This window comes from Lissotriton helveticus, chromosome 6 (assembly GCF_964261635.1).
Source record: "Lissotriton helveticus chromosome 6, aLisHel1.1, whole genome shotgun sequence".
Taxonomy (NCBI): domain Eukaryota; kingdom Metazoa; phylum Chordata; class Amphibia; order Caudata; family Salamandridae; genus Lissotriton; species Lissotriton helveticus.
This window is the reverse complement of record NC_136067.1, coordinates 356,857,675-356,872,200: the sequence shown is the minus strand read 5'-3', so window position 1 is coordinate 356,872,200 and position 14,526 is coordinate 356,857,675. Positions and strand designations below refer to the sequence as shown.

Sequence of the window (14,526 nt, the reverse complement as noted above, 5' to 3'; positions counted from 1 at the left end):
GGATTGATCAACAGCAATTGGCTGAGTTTCATCTGCCGCCTGAAATTGTGAATGTCTTGTTTTCTGTCAGGCGCTCGTCCACTTATACCAGGCGCTTGGGCAAATTTGTTGTCTAGTGTGGTATCCGCAAGTGTGACACTTTACCAGCCAAGATGTTGGATGTTCTTCTTTGTTTTGTCTTTGTCCCGCAAGGCCTTGCAGTGGGCACTGGTAAAGGTCATTTGTCAGTCATTTTGGCTTTTCTGTGGTCGGCCCAACTGTCCTTATTTAAATCACCTGTTGTGATGAGATTTATAAAAGATTTGATGCACATGCCTCTGTACAACTGTTTTTGATGCCACAATGAGAGACCTTACCTTGGTCTTGATGCTTCTCATGTGTATGCCCATTGAGCTGATGCATAGGTGCTTGCTGCTTGTATGGACCTTAAAGACTTTCCTCTTTATTGTGATTACTTCTGCTTGGTGCACAAGTGAACTTCAGGCACTATCTGGGGCAACCATCCTACACCAATATTTTCCTGGGCATAATTTTGTTAAGATCGTCTTACCTGTTGTTACTTCCTTTCACTTTGGGCAGTCCATCACTCACCAGCATTCTTTGTTCACCATCAACCCTCAAAAGAGGATGACAGACTCTATCACCTGACCCCAAAAGGGCTTTAATCTTTTACATTGATTATCAGTGTATACCATGTGGATGATGAGCTTTTTTGGTGTTCAGTGGGACAAGGGAAGAAAATGCAGAAAAGGACCCTGTCAAGGTGGATAATCCTCTGTATTACGATCTGCTATGCACTGGCCAAGAAGCAGCCTCTGAAAGGTCTGAGACTCCATTCCCTCAGGGCTCATGCTGCTACCTCATGCAGAGTGCCTGTTTTTTATATCTGCCAGTCTCTAACATGGACATCGGTGCACATGTTCAAAATGCAATACTGCCTTGATTATCAAGTCCGGCAGAAAGGGCATTTTGCCAGTTCGATCATGCAAGACTTTTTTGATCTGAGCTTACTTCACTGACCCTCCACCTTGGGAGGTAGTGGTTTTGTACCTATTCTAGGAGAAGAATCTGCAGTTAGAAACAGCCATCAGAATAACATGTTACTTACTTCAGTAACAGTGTAACAGTCTTTCTTTGGATCAAACCGCAGATTCCTCCTGGTTTTGTGGAATGGCCTCTTTTAACATCTAAAGAAGTACCAAGTTAGAGAGATCAGTAAACTGGTACAAACAATTGTTCATGCTTCATTTCTGAGATTGTGGAAACGGAAATAAGAAACTGACCTCAGCTTACATGGGTGGCGCTTAGATGCTGCTGCGCTCCGTCACTTCCAGGGAGGTACGGAGCCAGTGTGAGGCTGCACGGTGCCACCTATCAGTGCATGGGAGCATTGGTGGAAAAGCTTCTGGATTCACTCTGGCACCTGGGTAGTATTCTAAGGTGAAGAATGTGTAGTTAGGTAGTCTGCCCATCAGATAGAGCGTTCCCAAAGGTAAGTAACTTGTTCTTCTGATAGATATTTCTAACTGCAGATTTTTCACCTTGTGAATTCACCCAATTATCATACTGGTTCTGGAAAGTTATAAAGGCAATGCTCTTGCGCGCCAGTAGGTTAGGTCACGCAATTTCGGATTGACTCCATTCCGGAAGTGAAGAGTTGAGCAGTGTATAAGCACCACCATGCGCACTGATGTAGGTTCCTTTCTTTATGTGTCTTCAGGCGCGAATCTGGTGGTCAGCTTCTTAGCTGTGTGAAGACATTTTTCTGCAAAAATGTTCCAGTATGCAAGGGTTTGTGTCACCCCCTAAAACCACAAGCTTTAAACTTTGTAGGGCTATCACAAACAGTTGTCTGTAATTGATCTCCATGAGGTGTGCTTCTGGTGCGTGGGTTCACCGCACAACCCGAAAGCCTGCAAGACTGCACCCACATGAATACGAACACCATCAGGGAATTTTAAGTCAAGTTCTGTGAGGTGAAGCATGACAAAACTCCATGCAGATCCTGCTTCACATTGAGGTCAAGTGTGCAGACACACTCCTGCTCCCAAAGTATTTCCCACAGCAGATCTTTTTTGCAGTCAAAGTCTTTGGGTAAATACTAGAAAAACCATAAGAAGTCCAAGCAAGATTATCTTATTCTCCAGAGAAGGCACAGTGGCATTGTTGTGCCTCATGGTCTCACCCCTGTTCCACTGAGGAGACAATTCCATTCTTAGTCCTGATGCACCCCAAATTCCTGGGTTCATTGGGGACGTTACAGCAGGTTGAAGTTTTTCGAGAGGTCATACTGCATGTAGGAAAGTGTGTTTCTGTTGCAGTAACCTCCCTACTTTTTACCATATTTCTCGTGCACTTTGACTGAGTGTGCCTTGAGTCCTTGCCAACCAGGTACCCAGTGCCTGTGTTATTTCCCTAACCAGTACCATTGTTTACCCAATTGGCACAACTCTGGCCTACCTTTAGGTCCCTTGTAAAGGGTACCTATGGTACCGAGGGCATGGTAGCCAGGGAAAGGCTCCCCAGGGCTTCAGCATGTATTTTGCCACCCTCAGAGACCTCTCACCCCAGTCTGTGTGTTTTGGTGCAGCTAAAAGTGAAGAGTCGACACACACATCCCTGTCTGACATGCCTGCCCAGAACTGAAAGGGGGCCTGTGTAAGTCACCCTTAAGGCAGGGTGCACTATCCCTCATGTTAGGACCTATCTGCATGAGCAGACAGGCCCCTATAATTTCTAAGGCAATTCTTAGATTTTATAAGTGCCCAGTAAAGCCATACTGAGTATATGGTCTGGAAACTGGACATTACGAGTTTCTCAACAACATATTTACTTTACTGAATTCTGGGGTGTTTGGTATCAAACATCTCTGAATAATAAACCTGCACTGATTCCAGTGTCAGATGTATTACTCCCTGCACTCAGGGGTGCCTTCTAGAGTGGCTCCCTGAACCAAATAAGCCTATGGTGGGTTCCTGACTGGTGACCACCAGCCTGCCTCCACAAGACAGATTTCTGGACCCCTGGGGTGTGAGCCTTCTCTCCCTGGGCCCAGAGACAAATCCTTTCCTGGGCGAAAGTGTTCATACCTCCCCCAGGTCAGAAGAGCCCCAGCCTCTCCTGGTCTCCCCAGCCTCTTCTGCTATCAGAAGCAGGCCCCCTTCTTGTCTCACCCCTCCCCCTTTTCGGCAGGAAAATAGGAAGGAAAAACTAGAATAGCCCAGAAGGTGTGCTTATCACTGCCAATCCCACTCCTCAGGTGGGGAGGTGAGGTGAAGCCCACTCTTCCGTGCCCATCATCTTGCAGATGGCAGGCACCCTCAATCAGAGTTAGGGATTGTGCCCACTCCCCCACGTGGGATGACCACACCAAGGGTGTATTCATCCTAAGGTTAGTGGCCTTCTCTGTCCAGCCTCCTTACAGCATCTTTGTCCCAGGCAAACTGGTGTTAAGGAATCGAGTAGCATTCCTGCCAAAGGTGGTGACACCTTTTCACATCAAAGAAACTGAAAATTTACCTGAACCTCCAATTTATAAATCATATTACTAGTATGAAAAAGATAAACAAAAGTTAATACGTTTATCTTGGCAATCAATTTTGCCTATTTACTCTTTAATTATTTTTTTGAATTCATATTTAGTCACAAAAAGAACACATAATCTACTAAACAGAACGTCACATTATTACAAAAACATCCAACAATACATTTAAACTCAACATTAATGTGTCACAAAACAATTATATGAATACAATACACAACAATAAATAACAATTCATTTGTCACAATGTTGATATATGTATACTCAATTTCATATAGTTGTAAACAAATTAAACAACTCAAGGCACTCCTAAACTCAGAGGATAAATGATTTCAATAATCTAAGTGTTTGGGGACTTAATTGCCACTTATGTCATAGCCGACGCGTTTCGAGTCCTGGTTTTATGAATTACCGGACTCTCATCAGGGCTGGATAAATCCTTTCTTAAAAAGCAACTGTTTATGACAAAAAACAAAACAAAAAAAGTTTGTTTAGAATGCTTCCCAACTGTCTTTTAAATGCTCTTTTTATCGTTAGCTGAAGGCCTGTCCACATACCTGTGTGGTGCCAAAAATGGTTTGTGGGCTTCGAATTATGTTTCACGCAGTGACTGCCACTCTGCAACAAAATATCGAATTCTGAATGATATTGTGTACCAAACGTATTTTGCATTGCATTTGGTTATCTTATGAATGGAAATTACCTTATTAATGTTGTATTTATCGAAGCCACTTATATCCAATATTGTTCAGATTAGGGCAGGAGCCGCTCTGCAACAAAATGTCGGTTTTCTTAGTGATACTATGTGCATATGTCTTTTGCATTGCATTTTTCGAGCGTCAGAAAGAAAGTTACCTTGTTAGTAATGTAAAAAGGGTAGAACGAAAAATCCCCGCTTACTGAACGAGCAGTATTATCACTATATAGTGCTCGTTTAGTAAGCAGGGATTTTTCTTTCTTCCCTTTTTTTATTAAAAAAACCTTTTTTTGTCCCTCGCAGCCTGAAAACAAACCACGATCGGAATGGCAAAACAAATAATTCTTCTTGATTCTTGATCGATTCACGAGTAAGTAGCTTTTTGTGTGAGTGTGTGTATAACAGTTCCTCCGATAATATACGGTTATATGGCTAAATTGCCATTGCCCGCTTTTTTCAGATTTAAAGACCCTAGGGTGCCCTGACCCGAACATTTTTTAACACAAGTGGATTACACAACCACATTACTAACACGGTAACTTTCTTTCTGACGCTCGAAAAATGAAATGCAAAAGACATATGCACATAGTATCACTAAGAAAACCGACATTTTGTTGCAGAGCGGCTCCTGCCCTAATCTGAACAATATTGGATATAAGTGGCTTCGATAAATACAACATTAATAAGGTAATTTCCATTCATAAGATCACCAAATGCAATGCAAAATACGTTTGGTACACAATATCATTCAGAATTCGATATTTTGTTGCAGAGTGGCAGTCACTGCGTGAAACATAATTCAAAGCCCACAAACCATTTATGGCACCACACAGGTATGTGGACAGGCCTTCAGCTAACGATAAAAAGAGCATTTAAAAGACAGTTGGGAAGCATTCTAAACAAACTTTTTTTGTTTTGTTTTTTGTCATAAACAGTCGCTTTTTAAGAAAGGATTTATCCAGCCCTGATGAGAGTCCGGTAATTCATAAAACCAGGACTCGAAACGCGTCGGCTATGACATAAGTGGCAATTAAGTCCTCGAACACTTAGAGTATTGAAATCATTTATCCTCTGAGTTTAGGAGTGCTTTGAGTTGTTTAATTTATTTACAACTATATGAAATTGATTATATATATATCAACTGTTTTGTGACAAATTAATTATTTATTGTTGTGTAATGTATTCATATAATTGTTTTGTGACATATTAATGTTGAGTTTAAATGTATTGTTGGATGTTTTTGTAATAATGTGACGTTCTGTTTAGTAGATTATGTGTTCTTTTTGTGACTAAATATGAATTCAAAAAAATAATTAAAGAGTAAATAGGCAAAATTGATTGCCAAGATAAACGTATTAACTTTTGTTTATCTTTTTCATACTAGTAATATGATTTATAAATTGGAGGTTCAGGTAAATTTTCAGTTTCTTTGACATTAGGCCCTACCTGCCCTCCTATCCTTTTGAGCCAAACCCCCCCTTTTTTCATAAACCTTTTCACATCAGGCAGGCTATCACTCATCCGACATTCTTTGCTCCACCTAATCTCTCAAAAGTGGAAGAAAGGGAGCCTCTATCACTTGGACCCAAAAGAGCACTGGGTTTTAACATTACTCGTACCAAAGAACATTAGGTGGACGACCAACTCTTTTTAAGGTTCTTTGGTGCAAAGAAGGGCAAGACAATCTAGAAACAGACCATTTCATGATTGAATATCCTCTATTAAAAACTGCTAGGCATTGGCTAAGAAGCAGCCTCCAGAAATATGAGGGCTAATTTCACCAGGGCCGTTACCAATGCATTGGCATGCAGAGTTCCTGTCCAAGAAATATGTAAGTTGGCTACATGGGCAGCACTGCACATGTTCATGAAGCACTACTGCCTTGTCAGGTCTGCAGGGATGGGCAATTTGCCCATTCAGGCTTGCAGGACTATTTTCTAAGCCATTTTACAGACCAACGTCCATTGAGTCTATTACTTTGACATCTATTCATAAGGTGAGAAATCTGTGGTTAGAATTATCCATCTGGTGAACAAGTTATTTATCATCAGTAATGCTCTTTCTGGTGGATACTTTATATTTGACCGCTTATTAATCCCTGTTCTATAGAATGGTCAGTTTCCTTGTTCATCAAAAACATCCCAATTTAGGAATCCATATATGAGTCCCTCTGAATTGCTGATGGGCACCACTTCTGAGGGCACAGACAAGCTTACGAAAAAAAAATAACGTCAGTGTACATGGGTGGCACTTTTATGTGGTGCGCTCGTCACTTCCAGAGTGGAATGGAGTTGACAATGAGTCGCATTGTGCCATGTACTGGCACAAATGAGCACTACTTTTAGAACTTTCTGCATCCACTCTCATGGCTGGGGATATTCACAAGGTGACCTATCTGCGGTTAGATGGAGTATCCACCAGAAAGAGTTTTACCAAAGGTAAGGACTTGTTCCTTAAGTTGGGTTTTGACATTTATTTTGAGTTTCACATGCTTTGTTTCCTTGCAGCAAATCAGTGATATTCTAAATGCCTATTGTTGTTGTCCATACTTTTATATGTCTTCTGTGTCTTCTGGTATTTCTCTTCACAGTGCAGTTCACAGTTCATACCCTCATGCTGACTTTTCTGTGGGACTGGTTGATAGACTTCTGAACTGCCGGGAAGTAAAAGAAGCTTCAAATATTGTCACTCTTCATGTGACATCCTTCCCCTATGCTCTACAGACGCAGTACACTCACATCAGCCCGTACAACGAAATCCATTGGCCTCCTACTTACAGCCATGTAAGAGTCAGATGTTCACACTCAGCATGTTTTAAAGAAAAAATGAAAACATGAATGTTATTTAAAAAGTATATTTGGCAGTGGCTTTAACTTTGTGTTGCTTGCTTGTGAAATTCACTGTTTTGTTGCATAAATTAAATTTCTGAGAGATTATGGTTCAGTTGAACAATTCGGACCTTTTCAGTTAAGGATTCCTTAATTATATGAGAATATCTGTTGAATGGATTGGTTGGAGCATTAAAGTTATCAAGCTGATTCAAACTGTTGCTAAACCATGTTGTAGTATTGCATCATGAAATCTCTTGTAGATTCAAATGTTATGCATATTTCGCCATCTAGTGGTTGGAGCTGGTCTGTATACTTCTTTAAAAAAAATTTTAGGTTCCGCAAGCACAGCACTTGCACTGTGCTTGTAAAATCTTTTGAATTAACAAAACAAACCTAAATGGGTCTTTGAATCCACCCAGTACTAACCTGTAATAACCATTCGTTCATTCCAACGTTGCTTTAATTTCCATGCTTCTGATTGGTCAGCATGTCATCACTTCATCACTTCCTGCTCTGCTTGCCTGTCCATTCCATGGAGCTTGGTCCAAGTACAGCTTCCGGCCACTGGCTACGCACACAGAAGGTACTTATTGTCTTTTTAGGTCTCGCCTGTCAATGCGCTTGCGCATTGAGCTTGCGAGAGATATTGGGGCTTAACCAGAGCTTAACCATCGGGCGATTTCATGCAGTTCACGTGAACACAAGGACGCGCATTCTAGCCACATGCACTTTTTTTAAGTTCTTTCATTGGCGCTTCACTTTGTGATGTATTCCTATAGGTACTGTATCGATTCCCCTATTCCTGACCCTGGTTTGGTTAATAATTAACTAGCAGCCATCTAACGGTGCAAAAACCGTTATCTGATTAAGCCACACCACGGCACAGAAGCGCGTTATCTGATTAGGTCATAACGCATGCCATCTAATTAGACAAGCGATATTCCTCCAGCCCCTGATAAGGCATACGGAGTTCTCAAAACAAATCAAACCTACAGCGACCTGGGAAATTCCCATAACCATTGTTTTGATTTCACCGAGAACTTCAGCAAAAGAATGTGCGAACGAGCCCGTTCATATGACATCCTTATTGACGTATATATGTCCATCCTTACGTCAATCTCGGCACCTTTCAGGTATAAATATTACCGACATTGCCTTAAGCAAACACATGCGGTGGTGACGAGATCGGAGCAGCGAGACGTGCCGAGGAGCCCAGCAGAGAGCGAAGCCCACAGGCGCTGCCCCGCCTTCCTGACGCGCTGAGAACAAGACGCTGCCTTTCTCCTGCTGAGAAATCCAGCTCCGGCGCTTCCAAGCAGCCCTCGCAGGCAGCTGGAATATCAAGACCTGGGATAAGAGATACCAGCCCTCCATCATTCTAGATCTCAGGTACAGAACTGAATAACCCCTTGCAGAGAATTCTCGAATCAGTCCCTTGGCAAACAAACTTAACTTAAACTGCTACTTATCTACTCCCGCCCACGTATTAGGCTTAGGTCAGGTACACTGGGGTAGGCGTGGTTAGAAGCACCAGTTGAGTATGATTAGTCAAATGTATATATGTATGTATCTATTTTATCCATTTTAAAGTATCATATGGCTCAGAAACCATATCAATGCTTTTACAGTATTATTTTATAATTCTGTCTTTACTGTATGCACTTTACTTAACTACAAGTATTGCAATAATAGCGATTCATTTCTCTTGTATGAGAAAGGAGACTGATCAATAAATAACATCTTTTATTGAACACGCCCGTCTCTTCCTTTTCTCTTCAATCTGGTGAAACTAAGAATGCACTGAACTGACTGAGTAAAATAAGTTGTCTTTTGTTTTCACACGACTCTAGAGATACACTCTTGATTAGGGGAGAGCAAAGTTGTCATGTTCTATGGTTGTCAGAAACTAAATCCCTTCTTGTCTATCCAGGGAGGTTAAAATCCTCCTTGCCTATTCGAGAAAGTTTCTAGTGAACTCTGAGCTAGCTGGCAAACACAAAACTTTAAGTCTAATATCGTCGGTAGAAGACCTAGTTAACCTCTGCCCTAGGTCTATACTATTGAAGATATTATTCCAATGCGCAGAGCCTATTGGGATAATAGGAACTACACTACAACTTTAAGTCCTACCACCCTCTCCCTGTCCAGCGCGCTTCCCCCAGCGTGCGCTCGGCCTCAGGAAGGCATTTCTCCTCCCCTAATTATTCACTTCACTTCGCGTTTCTCCTCCCCCCTCCTAACTTTCACTTTCACGGCCGCCAGGCCGTGTCTCGCGTTACTCCTTTTATTTAACTTGTTCCTATTAACCTGGTTGTTGACATGGGGGTAATCCGGTTTGCTTGTCGATTCGCTTGTGTGCTCATAGTGAAGCCCATCCACGAAACATGCAATTTGGCAGCGGACAAGGATCACAATTCTGTCCATTCCCTTAACCTTTCAAGACGAACATACTTCACTTGGGCTTGCTTTCTTACTTCTATTCCTCCCATTTGTATGTCCCATGTGTATTTAATTCATATACTCGATTTGCTTTCATCAAAGCGGTTGGGTGCTTTTTCTCTACTTTTGTATCTCATTCGTGCCATATTATGAGTTCTGGTCCCTGGAACCCTTTTGTGTTGTTAACTTTCTGTGTTCTGTACGCACGCGCTTTTCCCACCACAGGCACCATCTGCGTCCACATCAAAGCAATCAGACTCCCTCCCACTGGCTTCTGAAGCTTCCCCCAGCATGCGCTCGCTCGGCCTCGGGCATTTCTCCTCCCCTAATTATTCACTGCCCACGGCCGGCCAGCGGTACTTTCTGTCTCGCATTTCTTCTCCCCCTGCTTCACATGATCGCTTGTTCTCAAGGCTGTTTCTTGGTTGTCCAATAATATGTCCATGTCAGTAATGAAGGATGAACATAGAGAAGTTCGTTCCCGAAATCCATGCCATGCATCTTTGGCCTTAACGTTTCTTTAAAATATTTACACCTTTTTACGTACACTGCTTCTCGTATTCTGCAATGTACTACATCAAGGATATAAAGTAAAAATGTTCCCAAATTGTATCCGTTCTACACGTTTGCACTGTACCAATCTCTTCAACAAAAGCCAAACCTCTCGGCTTTGCTCGTTTGAAATGATCCCCCTCCTGACTGGATACTAAAATAATTCCTTGTTCTGCATTATCAAATCACTCGTTGTTCGGAAGACATCGGTTGCAGCTCTCGCCTTTTGTATAAATCATTGTTATAATGTTTCTTAGTTAAGTTGGTTCAATTTAAGCCAACAAAAACTGCAAGTCCCAGAATTCATTGATTTGTTTAATGCAACTGAGAGCACGTGGTATTATGCCCCCGTCATATTGTTCAGGCACCTTGCCATGGTTAGATTCCTGTGAATCCCGCACCTTTTAATGGGGGCAAGGGCTCTCCTTGGCGGACATCTTCAGAGCATGCATGCAAGACCTAGCTACCTGGATGTCCGCCAATTGCCTCAAGCTCAATGGAGGCAAGACCGAGGTGCTGGTCGTGGGGGGAGACCAGGCGGCGTGGACGTCGGCATGGTGGCCGCCATGCCTAGGTCCAACACCTACCCCTTGCCAAAAAGCAAAGAACCTGGGTATCTGGTTTGATACCGACTTGACCTTTGGCCCTCAGATTAATCGGGTGGCTGGATCATGTTTTGGGACACTCAAAAGTCTCAGGAAGGTATTGAAGTTCTTACCGATTAAAGTCCGTCAAACCCTGGTGCATGCACTAGTTACATCTAAGATGGACTATGGCAACCTTCTCTATTTAGGGACTTTGGAGAAGAATCTGAGCCGCTTACAGGTCTTACAGAACGCTGCTGCCCGACTAGTGCTCAGACTACCCAGAAGAGCTGCCTCTACAGCGGCCCTCCGGTCCCTGCACTGGCTTCCGGTTAGAAGCAGGGTAGATTTTAAAGCACTATGTACTTGCCATCGGATTATCAATGGGAGGTCTCCCCTCCCTCTGAAAGCACTGCTGACACCTTACGAGCAGTCCCGCTCCCTCAGATCTTCCGGTACGGGGCTCCTGTCCATTCCCAAGGTGTCTAAAGCACGGATGGGCGGCAGATCCTTTAGGTACCTAGCAGCATCTAGATGGAACAAACTACCCATGGCGTTGCGCCTAGAACCATCAGAATCACTTTTCAGAGCCAAGCTCAAAACTGTACTATTCACCCAATAAGCTATTCCGCTCCGGTAGTTTCCAGTAAGCATAAGCTCCTTAGCGCGGGGACACGCCGCTGTGCGTCACCAAGCGCTTTACAAAACCCCCTAAATAGAAAATAAAATATCAGCCTGTACTTACACTTGCTTGTCTTTTTACCATCTGCTTACATCACTGTGCACCTTGCCAGGGATTCTATTTTAGCCCTACAATGCTGGCTTCTGAGAGTTCTGGTCCCTGGAACCCTTTTGTGTTGTTAACTTTCTGTGTGCTGTACGCACGCGCTTTTCCCACCACAGGCACCATCTGCGTCCACATCAAAGCAATCAGACTCCCTCCCACTGGCTTCTGAAGCTTCCCCCAGCATGCGCTCGCTCGGCCTCGGGCATTTCTCCTCCCCTAATTATTCACTGCCCACGGCCGGCCAGTGGTACTTTCTGTCTCGCATTTCTCTCCCCTCCGACTCCCCTGCTTCACATGAACGCTTGTTCTCAAGGCTGTTTCTTGGTTGTCCAATAATATGTCCATGTCAGGAATGAAGGATGCACATAGAGAAGTTTGTTCCTGAAATCCATGCCATGCATCTTTGGCCTTAACGTTTCTTTAAAATATTTACACCGTTTTACGTACACTGCTTCTCGTATTCGGCAATCTACTGCATCAAGGATATAAAGTAAAAATGTTCCCAAATTGTATCCGTTCTACACGTTTGCACTGTACCAATCTCTTCAACAAAAGCCAAACCTCTCGGCTTTGCTCGTTTGAAATGACCCCCCTCCTGACTGGATACTAAAATAATTCCTTGTTCTGCATTATCAAATCACTCGTTGTTCGGAAGACATCGGTTGCAGCGCTCGCCTTTTGTATAAATCATTGTTATAATGTTTCTTAGTTAAGTTGGTTCAATTTAAGCCAACAAAAACTGCAAGTCCCAGAATTCATTGATTTGTTTAAGGCAACTCAGAGCACGTGGTATTATGCCCCCGTCATATTGTTCAGGCACCTTGCCATGGTTAGATTCCTGTGAATCCCGCACCTTTTAATGGGGGCAAGGGCTCTCCTTGTGTAAAGCCTCTCTCTATGCCTCCACGCTTGCCTTGCAAACATCAGATGACGTGTTAACAGACATCCACAGCAACGAGCATGTTCTCTAGTAGCAGCACGCAAGAGTAATTAACATCTAGAGATTTACCAGCTGATATCAGCCTGTACTTACACTTGCTTGTCTTTTTACCATCTGCTTACATCACTGTGCACCTTGCCAGGGATTCTATTTTAGCCCTGCAATGCTGGCTTCTGAGTAGAGTATTCATTTTTCCTATTAACCTGGCTTTTGACATGGGGGAGATCCGGTTTGCTTGTCGATTCGCTTGTGTGCTCATAGTCAAGCCCATCCACGAAACATGCAATTTGGCAGCGGACAAGGATCACAATTCTGTCCATTCCCTTAACCTTTCAAGACAAACATACTTCACTTGGGCTTGCTTTCTTACTTCTATTCCTCCCATTTGTATGTCCTGTGTTTATTTAATTCATATACTCTATTTGCTTTCATCAAAGTGGTTGGGTGCTTTTTCTCTACTTTTGTATCTCATTCGTGCCATATTGTGAGTTCTGGTCCCTGCAACCCTTTTGTGTTGTTAACTCTCTGTGTGCTGTACTTATGAGTCCATATGCCACCTGTAAAGTCCTCATTGAATTTCCATGCCCTCTGTTAGACTCGTTTTTTGTGCCTTTCTGCCCCCTGTTAGACTCGTTTTTTGTGCCCTTCTGCCCTCTGTTACACTTGTTTTCCCCTTGTTTTTCTGCCCTTCTGCCCTCTGTTAGACTCGTTTTTTGTGCCTTTCTGCCCTCTGCATCACCACATCATCACTCAGCGCAACCACAGCATCACTCAGCACAACCACAGCATCACTCAGCACCACCACATCACCACTCCGCACCACCACAGCATCACTCAGCACCACCACAGCACCACTAAGCACCACTACAGCATCACTCAGCGCTACCCCAGCACCACTCAGCACCACCTCATTATCACTCAGCACCACTACATTATCACTCAGCACCATCACAGCACCACTCAGCACCAGCACAGCATCACTCAGCACCAGCACAGCATCACTCAGCACCACCACAGCACCACTCAGCACCACCACAGCATTACTCAGCGCAACTCCAGCATCACTCAGAACCACTCAGCACCACCACAGCATCACTAAGCGCAACCACAGCATCACTCAGCACAACCACAGCATCACTCAGCACAACCACAGCATCAGTCAGCACCACGGCAGCACCACTCAGCACCACCACAGCATCACTCAGCGCCACCACAGCACCACTCAGCACCAGCACAGCATCACTCAGCACCAGCACAGCATCACTCAGCACCACCACAGCACCACTCAGCACCACCACAGCATTACTCAGCGCAACTCCAGCATCACTCAGAACCACTCAGCACCACCACAGCATCACTAAGCGCAACCACAGCATCACTCAGCACAACCACAGCATCACTCAGCACAACCACAGCATCACTCAGCACCACCACAGCACCACTCAGCACCACCACAGCATCACTCAGCGCCACCACAGCACCACTCAGCACCACCACAGCACCACTCAGCGCAACCCCAGCATCACTCAGCACCACCACAGCACCACTCAGCACCACCACATTATCACTCAGCACCACCACATTATCACTCAGCACCACCACAGCACCACTCAGCACCACCACAGCATCACTCAGCACCACCACAGCACCACCACAGCACCACTCAGCACCACCACAGCATCACTCAGCACCACCACAGCACCACTCAGCACCACCACAGCACCACTCAGCACCACCACATTATCACTCAGCACCACCACATTATCACTCAGCACCACCACAGCACCACTCAGCACCACCACAGCATCACTCAGCACCACCACAGAACCACTCAACACCACCACATCACCACTCAGCACCACCACAGCATCACTCAGCACCACAACAGCACCACTCAGCACCACCACAGCATCACTAAGCACCACCCCAGCACCACTCAGCACCACCACTTATCACTCAGCACCACTACATTATCACTCAGCACCATCACAGCACCACTCAGCACCACCACAGCATCACTCAGCACCACCACAGCACCACTCAGCACCAGCACAGCATCACTCAGCACCAGCACAGCGTCACTCAGCACCACCACAGCACCACTCAGCACCACCACAGCATCACTCAGCGCAACTCCAGCATCACTCAGCACCAC

The 14,526-nt window shown here is 44.3% G+C and overlaps 1 protein-coding gene across 1 annotated transcript in view; it reads left to right on the top strand.

The window, feature by feature from the left end:
* The window catches only part of GREB1 (growth regulating estrogen receptor binding 1), a 656,933-nt gene that overhangs the window by 441,992 nt on the left and 200,415 nt on the right, over positions 1–14,526 (top strand). The window contains exon 16 of the mRNA XM_078647791.1: positions 6,829–7,021. Coding sequence (XP_078503917.1) covers positions 6,829–7,021 — 193 coding nt within the window. The remainder of the gene's footprint in view (positions 1–6,828; positions 7,022–14,526) is intronic.